The sequence below is a fragment of the Oreochromis aureus genome, linkage group 8 (assembly GCF_013358895.1).
Source record: "Oreochromis aureus strain Israel breed Guangdong linkage group 8, ZZ_aureus, whole genome shotgun sequence".
Taxonomy (NCBI): Eukaryota; Metazoa; Chordata; class Actinopteri; order Cichliformes; family Cichlidae; genus Oreochromis; species Oreochromis aureus.
The window spans coordinates 12,718,289-12,732,006 of record NC_052949.1 but is presented as its reverse complement, the minus strand read 5'-3'; the positions used below and the strand labels follow the sequence as shown (position 1 = coordinate 12,732,006).

At 40.3% G+C, this 13,718-nt stretch overlaps 1 protein-coding gene across 2 annotated transcripts in view; it reads right to left on the bottom strand.

Annotated features, from left to right (window-relative positions):
* LOC116327501 (testican-2) overlaps nt 1-13,718 on the bottom strand; it is a 70,632-nt gene that overhangs the window by 15,573 nt on the left and 41,341 nt on the right. Inside the window, exons 3-4 of one of the 2 annotated variants that reach the window (XM_031749116.2) lie at nt 10,940-10,948; nt 7,984-8,029 (exon numbers count right to left, since the gene is read on the bottom strand). In XM_031749116.2, coding sequence (XP_031604976.1) covers nt 7,984-8,029; nt 10,940-10,948 — 55 coding nt within the window. The remainder of the gene's footprint in view (nt 1-7,983; nt 8,030-10,939; nt 10,949-13,718) is intronic. The other variant, XM_039616058.1, reaches the window with a different exon arrangement.

Below are 13,718 nucleotides of genomic sequence, written 5' to 3'. Positions count from 1 at the left end.
ATGAAATGGAGACACTTGCAGAATAAACATTTGTATTCATTAAAATGCTTTGGAGTGTGGGGCATATTTTTACAAGTTTAATTTTGAATTTTTCCTAGCTGCATGAATGTTTTGTTACATATTACTTTGCATAAAAGCAAATTTACTTGCAGGTGCAGTAGAATCTAAAACACGAGGAGAAAAAAATCCCCCTGGTTCATCTTCACAGGACTCCAGATTACACACTCTGCCGTTCTGTAAAACTCCCTTGAGCAACAGAAGTCGATAAAACAAAAACTAACCTCAAAGTAGAGCAGGATTTCAGATGCATTATCATTTCAAAGGGCAACAACTTGTAAATAGCCAAAAAGAAAAGAAAATGAATACAAGTGGGATAGGGCTGGTATTATTTTTGCTGTCTGTCTTAATTGAATTACAAACCAATTTGTCCAAATTGTTCTTCTGCTGAGTGGAAATTCATGACATAGCATTTAGATTCAGCAGAGAAGCCCGAAGACAGATAGCGGCGAAAGCTCATAAACTTTCCGTCATTCCATATAACACTTTTTGTGACCACTTGACTTTTATTCGCTTCAACTGGTCCAACAGGTAGTCTGCTCTGTCATTTTATTTAACCCCAGCGGCTGAATAATAGACAGACTCTACTGCTGATAGTACATTTGTCTCCAACCTCTCTTTTGATTTAGGACATAAAACCTCAACAAAATTCACCCCAATCTGTCACCCCATATATCATTTTGACTATTTCTTGACAATAAAGGAAAAAAAAGCGAAGCTATCTAATATCTTCAGTATGACTCAATGTGTCACATCAGCTCTCCTTAGCACAAGTCATCATTCAAGTTTTCCCCAGGCTTTGTCTGGTTTGTCTTACATCATCTGTCACTGTGTATTTGCTGAGTGGTTACTATCAGAATATGAGCTTTAACATTTTATTTTGTTAACACAGGTTCCAGTTATTCAAGGGCAGTAAACTTTCATGGAGGCAGGAAACAGAATTTGGTTTGTTTTACTGGTGTAATATACCATAAACTGTTCCCACTCAGCATCTGAGTACTCACTATGACCTGAAAGCACCTGAAACCACAGCTATGGGCTTTGCAGTGAGCCATGCATTGCACCGGCTAAATGTAGGAGATACCAAAAAAACAACAAAAACCACTAGAAAACACACACAAATTGTGTGGCGCAAATAGTAGCCCCTTCTGCATCCCTTGGTTGTAACAATTGGCTATTTGACTCTGCTCAAACATGTCAGCTCAAAGCAGTTCTCCTCTGAATGCATTGATTTGCTGCCATGTTACAGGATGATTAGATATTTACGTTAACCAGCAGTTGAACAGGTGCACACAGAATATCTAAATATCTTTTCATTTGACCTGTAGTGCAATTTTTTCCATTTAGATTGTTTTAACTTATTCAATTCTGGAGACATGTTCCCTTTCTTTTACAATCTAAACCGTATAACAGGAGGAGATTTACCCGTAATAAGAGTCTCATGTTTGTGAAAGAGTGACAGGATTTATGTTAGCCAAGAGTGGAAGGAATTTTCAAGTCAGATAGTTGTAAAATTATGAAAAAGCTTATGAAAGATATAATAATGTACTTTTGGAATCTTTGGGGTAACAGAAGCAAGCTTTTAATGCTTATATATTATAAAAAAAATAAAATAAATATGTTACCATTTAGTGTGATTTCTTAACCGACTGTGGTCCATGTAGACCACAGAGGTATATTTTTTGTTATATCTCAAAATGTGTGTTGTTTTTATAAATTGTCCCAATTTTTCAGTTTGTTCCTATTGATTTCATAACACTTTCTTTTTGGGGGGGTCTCCTGTCAAAAGCCTGGACGTTATCAGAACATTGGAGACATTGCTGAATCTACGTGAGACAGCTGGGACATACCCTGGTCATGCCACACATGGGAAGGAGAGCTGTTTCTGCTACACTGCAAGCCCCAAACCAAGCAGCACTGACCCTCCTTGGAGTGAGGAAAACTCCACCTGCTGTTGTGACTGTCCACTGCTCAGCTGGAAAATCTACTTGAAAAAAGTGTTACCTTTACTCCCGAAACAGACAGGAGGATAGCCACTGTTTGCTCCTCCTGTCACATGGCAGCATGCCCTGAGCACAGTATGAAGCAAATTGTGTGATATAACTGACTGTAATGTGGTTTTAGTCATTTCTGATCCATGTATAACCGTAGTAAGGGCTTGGTTGAGATTAACAGTAAAAAGTTTGGTTCATAGTGGGTTTTCGTGGGGTTTGATTCTTTTTCAATTGTATTCATAATATTTATGGACACAATTACTAAGCATACCCCATAGATAGTGGGTTAAGGGTGAAATATACTCAGATTTTAAACCTTTCCAGCTCCAAAGATCTACAGCTCCTCCGTCTCCTCCCTTCTCTGGAGGAGCAGTTGCTAATTCCAGCAGTTCTTCGACATGGCCCCCACATCTCCTTGCTGTCTTGTCAAATCCTGGGCTGGGGTCCCAGCTGTCTGTATTGTTGTCTCATTCCCAAGACCAGAAAATTTCCCACAGAACGCCCACTCCGGAGTCCATTCTCTATAAGATTCCTCCGGTCTACCAAGATGGCGTCAGGGATCGGGAGTTGCTGGCCACCAAGTGGGCCTTGGAGGAGTGGCAGCACTGGCTTCTTGGGGCAAAAGAACCATTCCTAATTTGGACCAACCATCAGAATTTGATACACATTCAAACAGCCAAGCAACTCAATCCAACACAGGCTCTTTAGGCTCTTTTTTTTTTTTTTCCAATCCTACAACTTTCATCTTGCCTATTGTCCTGTTTCCAAAAACGCTAAGGTGGAAGTGCTCTCCAGACAGTTTTCCCACTCCACCATTTGTGCTGCCCTGTCTGCTGAACCAGCACCTTCTAAAACTCCTGCTGGTCGTTCCCTCCCAATGTCATCAGGAGGCTTTGCACTCTTCTCCCTGCTCTCGGGGCATCCTGGCCCAAATATGACCCTGAGGATGTCCGTGAGTTTGTTTCTGCTCGTGAGGTCTGCACCCGGACCGAGGCTTCCACCCAACTTTCTGCAGGGCATCTTCAGCCCCTCCCTATTCCGAGACGTCCCTGGTCCCACATCCAGCTTGAATTTGTTACTGGTATTCCATCTGTTAATGGTCTAAACACCATCCTCACCATGTCTTCTCGCTACCATCTCTTCCTCTACCAGTCTCTCCTCCTTTTAAGTTTGTCATGGCTTTCATCCCCCCTCACCAAGAGACAGAGGTCGTCCACCCTGTCTTCCATGTTTTGCAGCTCAAGCATCGCATCACCTCCCCAGCTGGAACCGCTGTCTGAGAGATTCAGATGCTGTACCAACCTGTTACAGTGAAAAAAGAGCTGTGCATAAATGCAAATCTGTTGATTCAATGGCTAATCTATGTGTCTACCCTCAGTTATGGTCATGAGCTGTGGGCAGTGACTGAGAGAAAGTTTCCTCTAAAGGGAGTCTGTGCTAAGCCTTAGAAGATAGGATGAGGTCATTTGGAAGAGATTCAGAGTACAGCCGACTACTCCTACACATCAAAAGGAGACTTTGAATTAGTTTGGGCTCAGCCATGTAATGGCGGTACCAAAGCAGATCCATGACACACTGGGGAGATTGCATCTCTTATTTCAATTGTTTTATATTGGGGTCACTGGAGCCTAACCTAGGTGTCATAAGGCGAGAGGTGAGGTACACCCTGGACAAATCACAGGGCCAACATGGAGAGGAAGACAACTATTCATGGTCACATTCACACCAACAGCCAATTTAGAATCACCACTTAACCTAACCACTCTGGACTGGGAGAGAAACCCAGATTATGCTGAGACAACCCATACATAGAAGGGGAGAACATGCAAACTCCACACAGAAAGACAGATGGGGGATTTGAACATAAAATAAGTTTTGCTATTATTATTATTTTGCTATTATATTGCTTCTTGCAATAAATTATTCTTGGGGTGCTCAGGCACCCAGCTGTTAGCTCATGTATGTTAAATATGTTGGTAGGATGAAGGTTAATTGCACATCCAGCATACACAGCACAACATTAGCGCACCCAGAGTCGTGCAATATTTACTTGTCTTTTAGGTCCCTTTTGGTCTCAACCAATTTGTGAGAGAAACAGCTGAATTTTTAGGTCTGGCCACCTAGAGCTCCACTATGTTTACCAGCTAATTGCCAAATTTATCCGTCTCCCATTTGGTGGAAAAAAATGTAACGAGGGTTTACAAAGAGCTTTTTTCCTGAGAACAGCTGGCTGCTGTGGCATCTGGTAAACAACATCAGTAACAGCAAAGCAAAACAGCAGAGTTGCAGGCTACAAAACAACATAAAGATCTGATAGATGCTAAAATGCCCCACATACTGATGGAATAGGCGGAAATTTACAATGACAATGTCACATCACACAAAATCATTGTTACTATATAAATGCTGACTCTAGCAGTTTTAAAGTAGCTGATGGATTCATCTTAAACAAAGTTGCCAGGAAACAAATGAACTTGGTGAACGATTTCCATGACCTAAAACTGTGCCACACACTGCTTCACTGCATTTCCTTACAGATGCACAGCCTGGAAGATAATGGTATTGTTTCAGATAATGATGTGCAACCCGCTCATATGTCAAGTGTCAAGTCCTTATGAGAACCTTTTGTAGTTCTCCTGTTATTTATTTATTGTCATGTCTTTAAAAATGGCACTGACCTGAGCAAAATGCATTTCCCCTTGTGCACAATTAGCATATATCTAGCTGTGTAACTCTGCCTCGAAGCAGCAGCTAAAAAATCACACACATCTGTCATACGGCGCTCATATACAACTCCCACATGCGAAAAATGAAATTTAAACACTAGATTTAATTTGCAGTGAAGATCAAGTATGTTTTCCAGCTCTACTCGTTTTGTTTAGAATACGCTGTGTCGAGAATTCAGTTCAGGGCCAGGATGTGATAGAGCCATTATGGGTTTTAAATCCTCCTATAATCATGTCAACAAAAGCGACGCAACTGCACTGAGCCCCCGTGCAATCTATCAGAGATTATTATTATTATTACACCGCAATCAAAACCATTCCAGCTGCTTTCTTATCCACGATTAGCGTTGCCGCTGTTGTCTGTGCTCGCATCTGAATTCTTCACCGAGTATGGCGCCTTGCAGTTGGACAGGCTCATCAATCAAAAGCTGTCATCATCCATTACTTTTACATTTAATAAAGTACCTTAGCGGTTCTGGGGGAAAAATAAAATCTGCAGAGAGTCTGTTACTGGGCTGCCGGACATTTAAAGTATGAAACAGTAAATCATGAGAGAGACAGGCCCGTTTCCATTTAAGTTCATTTTAGAAGACTCTTTCATGTTCTGAGTTTTAATTGCCTAGTTAGAGCAATTTGCAGCTACGTTTATTTTCTTATGATTATCGCAGGACCACAAGTTCACCTCTGTTTTTTTTGACAACACATTATGCTCGAACAATTTCCTGAGGTTGTACATGTTGACATGTAATCACAACCACCTTTTTTTTTTTATCTAATTAGTAAAATGCTTCTGTAAAGGGACAAAAGTAGTCTAATTGTTCAGCATAAATAAAGGTTGAATATGAGGCTCCTCTGTTAAATCAGAGTCAGCGAGTGGGCAGCTTATTGTTTCGAAATTGCCCTTGAACAAAGAGCAGTCTGTGGAGCTGAGTTGATGTCTCAATTGGCTCACTTAAAAAGGCACCAGAGGTGTCTAAAGTCTCCGGTTAGGTCCTTTGTTCTACCCAGGGCTTGCAGGTACACCTTGCTGGAGTTCTTTGCTGTCTTGTTGAATTTGCAATGAAGAGGGCTCTGATCAATTAAGTCTGCAGAATTAGTCCCAAAGGGAGTTGTGATGCGGATGAAATCAATGGTATTCAAATAGAAGTCGCCCACACTACAGCAAGCGAGGCGTTTTCTTGAGATTACATTAGTTATTCCCCTTGTTGTAGGCTAAGAACAGATGACTGGGATAACATCTCCAGCTGCTTCTTCTCACATCTTCTTCCTTAGAGGAAGTGTGGGTGTGGCATTACAACCCGACCTCCCATTCTCACCTTGCAGCTAGAACACATTGTTAGGAGCTGCTAATTAGCTAGCGCATGTATGATTAGTGCACATATAGCCTGACCTGTGAAATGATTCATACCGCACTTTATTGCCCTGACCTTCTTAAAGGGATTGCTCGTCGCTGCATGCTAAGATGAGAGTGACTGCTTTGTTAAAACAAGCACAGGAACTTAATGTGCTGTGATTCCACCTTAAAGGGCAGGCAGATAAACCTGACATACCGATGATCGACTTATGGTTGGTAATGAACAACATTTGGACAAAACATCAATGAATCATAAACCTTGACATATTAATTTCAAGAAATGACCTGTTTACTGAGCAACACTTTAATATTCTTCCAAAATATGACTTAAAAATATAGCCTACATTAAATTTTTATGTTATTTATTGCTTAAAAATAATCTCTCTGCCTGAAATTTTTTTAGAGAAATCAGATTAATGTTAGTAAAGTTTCAAAACACTTGGATGAATCAGTACAGCTTTTTTATGCTTCGGAGTGGAAATAAGATGGAAACTTCTTTGCAACTAGAAAAGAAATATCAGTGGTTAACCAAATTAATATTTTTCTGCTGGCAATGAATTGCAAACAGTTGTGGTGACCACTTTCAATTGCATGGCAGTTGCGCAGATTGCCTGATTGGAAGTAACCTCTCTCCAACCAATAGCAGTCCTGCTCAGATAACTCAGATAACAGGCAGATTGGTGATGGTTTACCAATAATTGCAGACAGATTGCTAACATACTACAATCAATCTGAGTGAGTCTGCAGCAGTGAATGTCCAGTTTGCGATCCATCTCTTTGCAAGATGGGACTTGATTCAACTGCTTGCTAACTGGTTGTATTCTACTTATATTCCCATATAAAAGAAAGGTTGCTAAGCGTCAAAGGTTGCTACTGTTTGTAGCCAGTGTGAATTTTGTTGTACATAGCAACAGATTTGCAATTTTTGCCGATTTATCATAGTTAATCTCCGTATATAACACAGAGATTGTAATTAATCATTAACTTGATCCCATCCAATCATGAACTAATAGCAGACAGACTCCATCTTATTGCTTTTTCATTGCTATTTTGACATACTAAAGTCAATTTGAAAAAAGCAAGTGGTTTTAGACTTGGTCCCCTTTAAAGGAACTATTTAAAAGCCAGTGAGATCACAAGTTCATTTCACACGGTTGCAATAATTTTGTACGTGCTGAGGTCTCCAACCACTGTTTTCCCTAATGTGCAATTCCCTAATGATCTTATGAAACATCAAAGATTATAACATCTTTCCAGAGGTATGGAGTCTTTTATGAGAAAAAAACAAAACAGGGTTTAACTGAAACATTACACAACTGAACTTCATGTTCAAATTGTCTATTCCACCTCCACAGCTGAAGTTCTTTTCTCAGCTAGGAACAGACCCCACGGAGAAAAATGGAGCCTGGTGGGAGTTCTGAGTTGAGCCCTCAGCAACAAAAGCAATTACAGCAGGCTTTTCAAACTAATGGATCTGACTGAAGGCTCAGTCTCTCCTTTCCTGAATCACAACTGTGTTCTCACCCTTCACAATCTCTGACACCTCACACCAGCGCTCACCACGAGCTGGATGACCTCAGACAACTGCGGCAGTTAAAAGAAGAAGTTGGCGCTTTGATAACGTGCGCTGCACCATTTCATTGTCTAAAGGAGATGGATAAAGGCAAAGAGCACTTAGCTTTTCATTATTTCAATGTGAAGTACTGAGCTGTGGAAATTGTCTCTGAATGCTGTGCTGTACCGTACACTTAAGCTGAAATAGACAATAGGCTTCAAATGAACCCACTCATCAATCCTCAGCTCTTCAAAGACAATCCTTTCCAATCAGATAAAATCAGTTTTTATGACTTACTTTCATCAGAACCAATGTTCTCATCCATGTTTTTGATGTAGTCATCCTGGAAGGAAAAAACATATTTGCATTAATGGCTTTAATAATTTATTCCAGGCAACACAATGAAGGAGATTTGCTCTTGGATTCTTAGAGGCTTAATTAAAATTCAGAATAATAGAAATAATCAGGGAAGATAAGAGAAATGCACGATTATATGGAAACTCGAATGGCACTTTAAATTCAGAATGAATTGAGAAAATCAAATACATTCATTTCATTCATGTTAATTGTAACTGAAAAGAGAGAGATGCTAAAAGCAAATAATGGTACCAACAAAACCTTGGGAGCTCCTTAGCCCTGGGTTTAAAAGTAATATAAATAATAATAACTAGAAAGAATGTGCCTAAGGTCCAAATAACACAGTGGTTTCACCATGAGATTATTGTTTATTACCACTGCTATTTAAATTTTACTTTTTAGCTGATGACGTTCTATTATACTTTATATATTATTGTAAGTCAAAATCACAACATCCAGTCAAATTCCGCACATTTGTATTATCTGTGGTATCTATTTTATATCCATTTTGCTGTCCTTAGGTATAGGTTTGGTAAAAAACTACACCCTAACAAATTCAGTAACAAGCTTGCTCTTAATTCAAAAAATTAAATCCTTGTTTTTTCAGACTCTGAGATAATAATATATTTGTTTATTTCTCTTGAGAGTTTACGCTTCTCTTATTTCATAATAAAATTAAATTTTAGTCTTATATGAGCCAGCCTGAGATCATCAAGCCAGACTTTCCAGGCTGTTCCCTGTCAGGGATTTGTTCTGGAGGTGACTTTGGCTCTGAAGGTCTCAGATTTAGTGTGAATTCCCCTGGAGAGATCAGGCTGACTGACTGTCTCCTTACAAATCTCCAGATCTAATCGTTAAAAAATAAATAAAAATCTTTTGAAAAAGCCAAAATGTGGGTGTGTACAGAAATTTAAGCATTCCCTTCCTCTTTTTTTGTTTTTAAACCACAACATGTTTCAGTGTTTATAAAGGAAGTGCAGCACTGGAGAAGCTATACTGTGGTTTTGGAAATAAAACTTGATTAATTTTTCTCACAGAGGATGGTGTGTGACTCATAGTTGGAGTGCTGCTAAGGCTTGGATTAGCATGCAGCTCTCTCTGCTGAATAATCAGTACAGCACAACTATGATAGAAAATATCTGGTTCTTTGATAAAAAACTCAGAGGTACAAACCTTTGAACAGAAAAAAACGGAAGGAAAAGTTAGGCATGGCATAAGGGGCAATTATGCAAGCAACATACACCATCTCTGGGATTTGCACCGCTGACTTGACTCTGATGTACGGACACAGCGCATTTACACCTGCTCGTCACGCTGAACTAAAACTAAAACTTAAAGCCATAACATGGACCCACAGGATGAAAAGCATTACAACACAGGTTATAAAACTAAAGGATTAAATGTCCTCTCTGTGAGCTAGGACATTACAAATTATTAAAAACTCCATTATTAGCAAAATATGTATCATCACAAGTTGCTCGTAAGATTTTAACAGGATAAAAAAAAACCTGTTTCTTTTTCTAAAGAAACAGGTTATCATGAAAAATGTCAACTTTGTGACATTATATCTATAAGGTGGGGAAGAAGTTAATATGTGAGCCTCAAGCCAAATTTGTTTTTCCTTAGCTTTAAGCAAGATCAGGAATGAACTGCCAGACTCATCTTCACAGTTGCAGAAGTAGCTTCTAACATACAGTAAACGGTGCAAGATAAGACTCAGCAAGCTTAAATGTATCTCATAAAAGGACTTGAACTATCTTAGCTGCTGCACTGGTGCAAGGGGAATATTTGCAAACCAACTCTGTTTTTTTAGAGTGTGTCCCTGGCGGCACTGCGCTGGAACGATAATAAAAATTCTGCGTCCCCAGGCTGTATCCATGCTGACCCATTTCTCTGTGTGTCAGGACAGAGAGGATCAACTATTAAGCGGTTACAACTCGGCACAAGGCCCAGAGAGGACCCCGAGGATCAGGTCTGTTCAGTTTAGCTCAGTCTTACTCTGCTCAGGGGACACGAAGACTGAGCTCTCAAGTCAAGCTGAACAAGTATAGCTGAAGGCTTAAATACAGTGTACAGAGGGAGGAGGTAAAGGGATAGTGTTAGTGTTTATACCTGTTTTTCTACTGTTTTTCTTAAAGAATGCATTTCACTCAAGAAAATGAAATTTCACTAAAAAGAAGCCTCTTTAGCTGGATTTACTGAACAGAGTTATGTCAAGTGGTTGCACCCAACAGAGTCACTTCTATGTATGCCCACCGTTAAGGTGCAGGAAGCCGCTGCAGTTTTCTCCTGAACTATAGCTGTCGGCATTCAGACTGATATAGGACGAAAAGAAGCACAGACTTTCAAAAGTTTTTCCAAAAAGTTTGTTGCAACACTTCCCACTTTATATCTGCAAATCTGACCAGTTGTTCATTGCCTAACGCCAGGCCACAGCGGTTTGCAGTGAACATAAAAACATGCTAAGAAACTTAAAAAGCCATTGAGTAAACCTGCCAAAACACAGCATTTTGGTGAAATAACATGAATAAATCAAATAAATGTAAACTGTTTCTTAGGACTTATTTAACATGGTTGTGTAGAACCACTTGACATAACTTTGAAGTAAAGTGTTCTATTCATGAACCACATTTCAAATTATTTTAATATCAGTTATTCATTTGAGTGTGTTTGACTTTGGCTGTACTAGAATTGGATTTTATATTTTTATAGCCATTTTTTCAAATCATGTTTGTGTTACACTGCTGGAGCTGGATTGAAAGGGGAGAAAATCCACTACTACAGACAGTGATGTTGTATAAGTGCTAACCTATCATGCAGGTGAAACCAAGGGTGTAAAAAGTGTCAGAGCAAAGACAAACAATGCGTTTCACAAAAGTACAAAAGAGACACTAACCTCAACTTCCTGTGGCAATTAAAAGCAGCAGCGAGGGGGACAAAAGAGAGACGTTGTTAGAGACAAAAAAAGACACTTTACAGTTTTCATTACAGGCTTCCATTTAACATAGAAAGAGTGGGTAGGTTTATAACAGTTATGGCAGCAGTTAAACTGTCAGCCCTTAATGCATTCTGATTGCAAATACATGCCTTAGTCTCACTCCTCTCCGGGGACAACATAAGACATTCACAAAGGATTATGAGCGCCTATTAACTGAGGATGATCAGCTGCCACTTCTATGAGCTGGCAGGGGTCCTGAACACTAAGGGCCCATTCTCTGGATGTTTACAAGCAAGTGCCAAAAGCTAGCTTCCTGTCAGCTCAGAAGTTATGGATAAGCCATGACATATAGTGTCAACCTTGGAAAAATACAGGCAAATTGGTGGAGGAATCTTCAAAGTCAACAGACGGATGTGATTTAGATGGGGTTTTTTTAATATATTATAGTTGCAGCACACACACACACACACACACACACACAAACACAGAGAACATTTACTAAGCGTAGCAGTGACAACACAGACAGATATAGCTTCTGTAAAGTACAACCTTGACTTAAAAGGGGAGTGACTGCTTTCCTTTCATTCCATTTTACCGTCTTGGCTTCGGTCCAAGGGCATTACACATCAATACCCACCACAGCCTTTCCCCGTGTGTTTCATCATTCAGCGCTCTGCTGTGTTTGAGAGAAATATAGCACTGCATGGTTTATTTCAGCAGCTCAACCCTGTAAAATATACCTAATTCACACACCCACAGCCATACCTGTCTACTTAACAGAGCTGTGACAGCATCTTAATATATCACCACGGACATTTTACAGGCCTCACAAGGACAAGCCAAAAAGCCAGCGAAAAGGCTTTAAAAGACTGAAGTAAGAATTCATCACCGGTCCACAGCAGGACTTTAGATTTCACCTCGGAGACAGTTTCTTTAAAGTAAATACTTTCCCAGTGGCAGGAAAATGTCCTGGTGCTACATATACGAGAAGCAATATCGCTCTTTGCTATCCTCCAAATGGGCTGAATTTCTGCAGGGAATCATAAGAGGAGAAGAAAAAGAAACTTATAATGTGTCGTGTGAATCGTAAACACCCCCACTGCTGTGTCAAATGACTTTTTTCCTTTTTCAGATCTGCATCTTCGCATGACATTTCGAAGGTTATAACTGAATCGTTTAAGTTTCAAGTTGACACTGCGACATAAACCGAGCAGAAATAACTGCTAAGTGTTTAAATTAGGCACGGAATCAGGTTTTGCAAACATGTGGGAAGTGTCTGGGTAGATTATGATTTAAAAAAAAAATCTGAAAACAAGTGAACTAAGAGTCCAAGACTGTAAAAGCATCACATGTAACAATTAATTAATTATTTTCAAGTCTGCTGCAATTACCCAGCTCACAGTGCTGCCAGGACCAACGGGAGCCCGACATAATGTCCTAAAGGCTGGAGTGCTTATCGTCTCTCAGCAGCAGTGTGACAGCAAGGACACCAAGCTGAGGCTGTCTTTAGTCCTTCACCAAGGTTGAGAGCTAATGCTGTCCCACTGAATCCGAGCCAGGCTGCTGCTACAGTTCAGAGCCAGCTCAGATGAGAGGGAAGGAGGAGGGGAAAGATCAGGGAGCACGAGGGTGTGATATTCATGGTGGCGATCCCTTGAGTTATGTGATTCATATCACACAAACCACCTCTTCTGCCATTTGTCAACAAGGCTGTAATGCAGCCGGTGTAAAACAGAGCCAGGAGGCTAATGGAGCTTGACTATCCAGATGCTGCGACTGCTCCCCCTGGACTGCTCGCCGGTATTAGGCTGACAGCATTTGGCCACAAGCCTGACTGCGTTCTCCTGAATTAACGTCTACCTCATGTCGCCTGAGCCCGTCTGCTGGGGACATAAATACCACTGCTAACCCTGAACCAGCCAGCCCCAACATCACCAGTGCAAGACAAGTGCACACTCGTGTCCTGAGGAATAACACCAAAATCAGTGTGGCTGCTGCAATGGGTAGCAAGCATGCACATCCCTGTCCTGAGCTGTGACGCCAAACCATAGAGGGAAGCTGAACTTACTTTGGCAGGACATTGGGGTATAAAAAGCAAACAAAAAAAAACATACGTTTTGATGTTTGAAAATGTGACCTGCATACAACATTTGCAGTATGGCTAGTGTTAGGAAAAGAGAGGCAACTAAAAAAAGTTAATAAGTCACAAACTGTCGCCTCCTGTACAAAAGTTATGCACACAATTGCATATTTGTATATGTTCATCGAACAACAATTCTCACTTCTTCCAAAAGTCACCCTACTTTCAACAAATGTGAAATGATAAACAAATATGTGATTTCATGTGATGTAAATAGTCATACGGCACCAAAAAAGTGGCATCGGGTCATGTGATGACATTATCAGCCACAAGAATAGCATCTGGAGGCTGTATGACAATGGCTGCATCGACGTTTGTTAAGCTAATGAAGAAAAACAGCTTCAACAAACATCTATCCATCTTTTTAACCGGTTATAGGTTGCAGTAGGGCTGGAGCCAGTCCCAGATGTACACCCCAGACAGGTCGCCTGTCCATCACAGGGCTGCTTCACCAAACATGATAATCCTAAGATAAAAATGGCATCAAGTGTTGAGGAGAAAGAGCTTGCCAGAACAGAACTGTCAGAAAGTGTGAAAACGAGAGAATCTCCCCCAAGAAAGCTACGAAGCAAAGCTAACAGACTGCGAAAATCATAG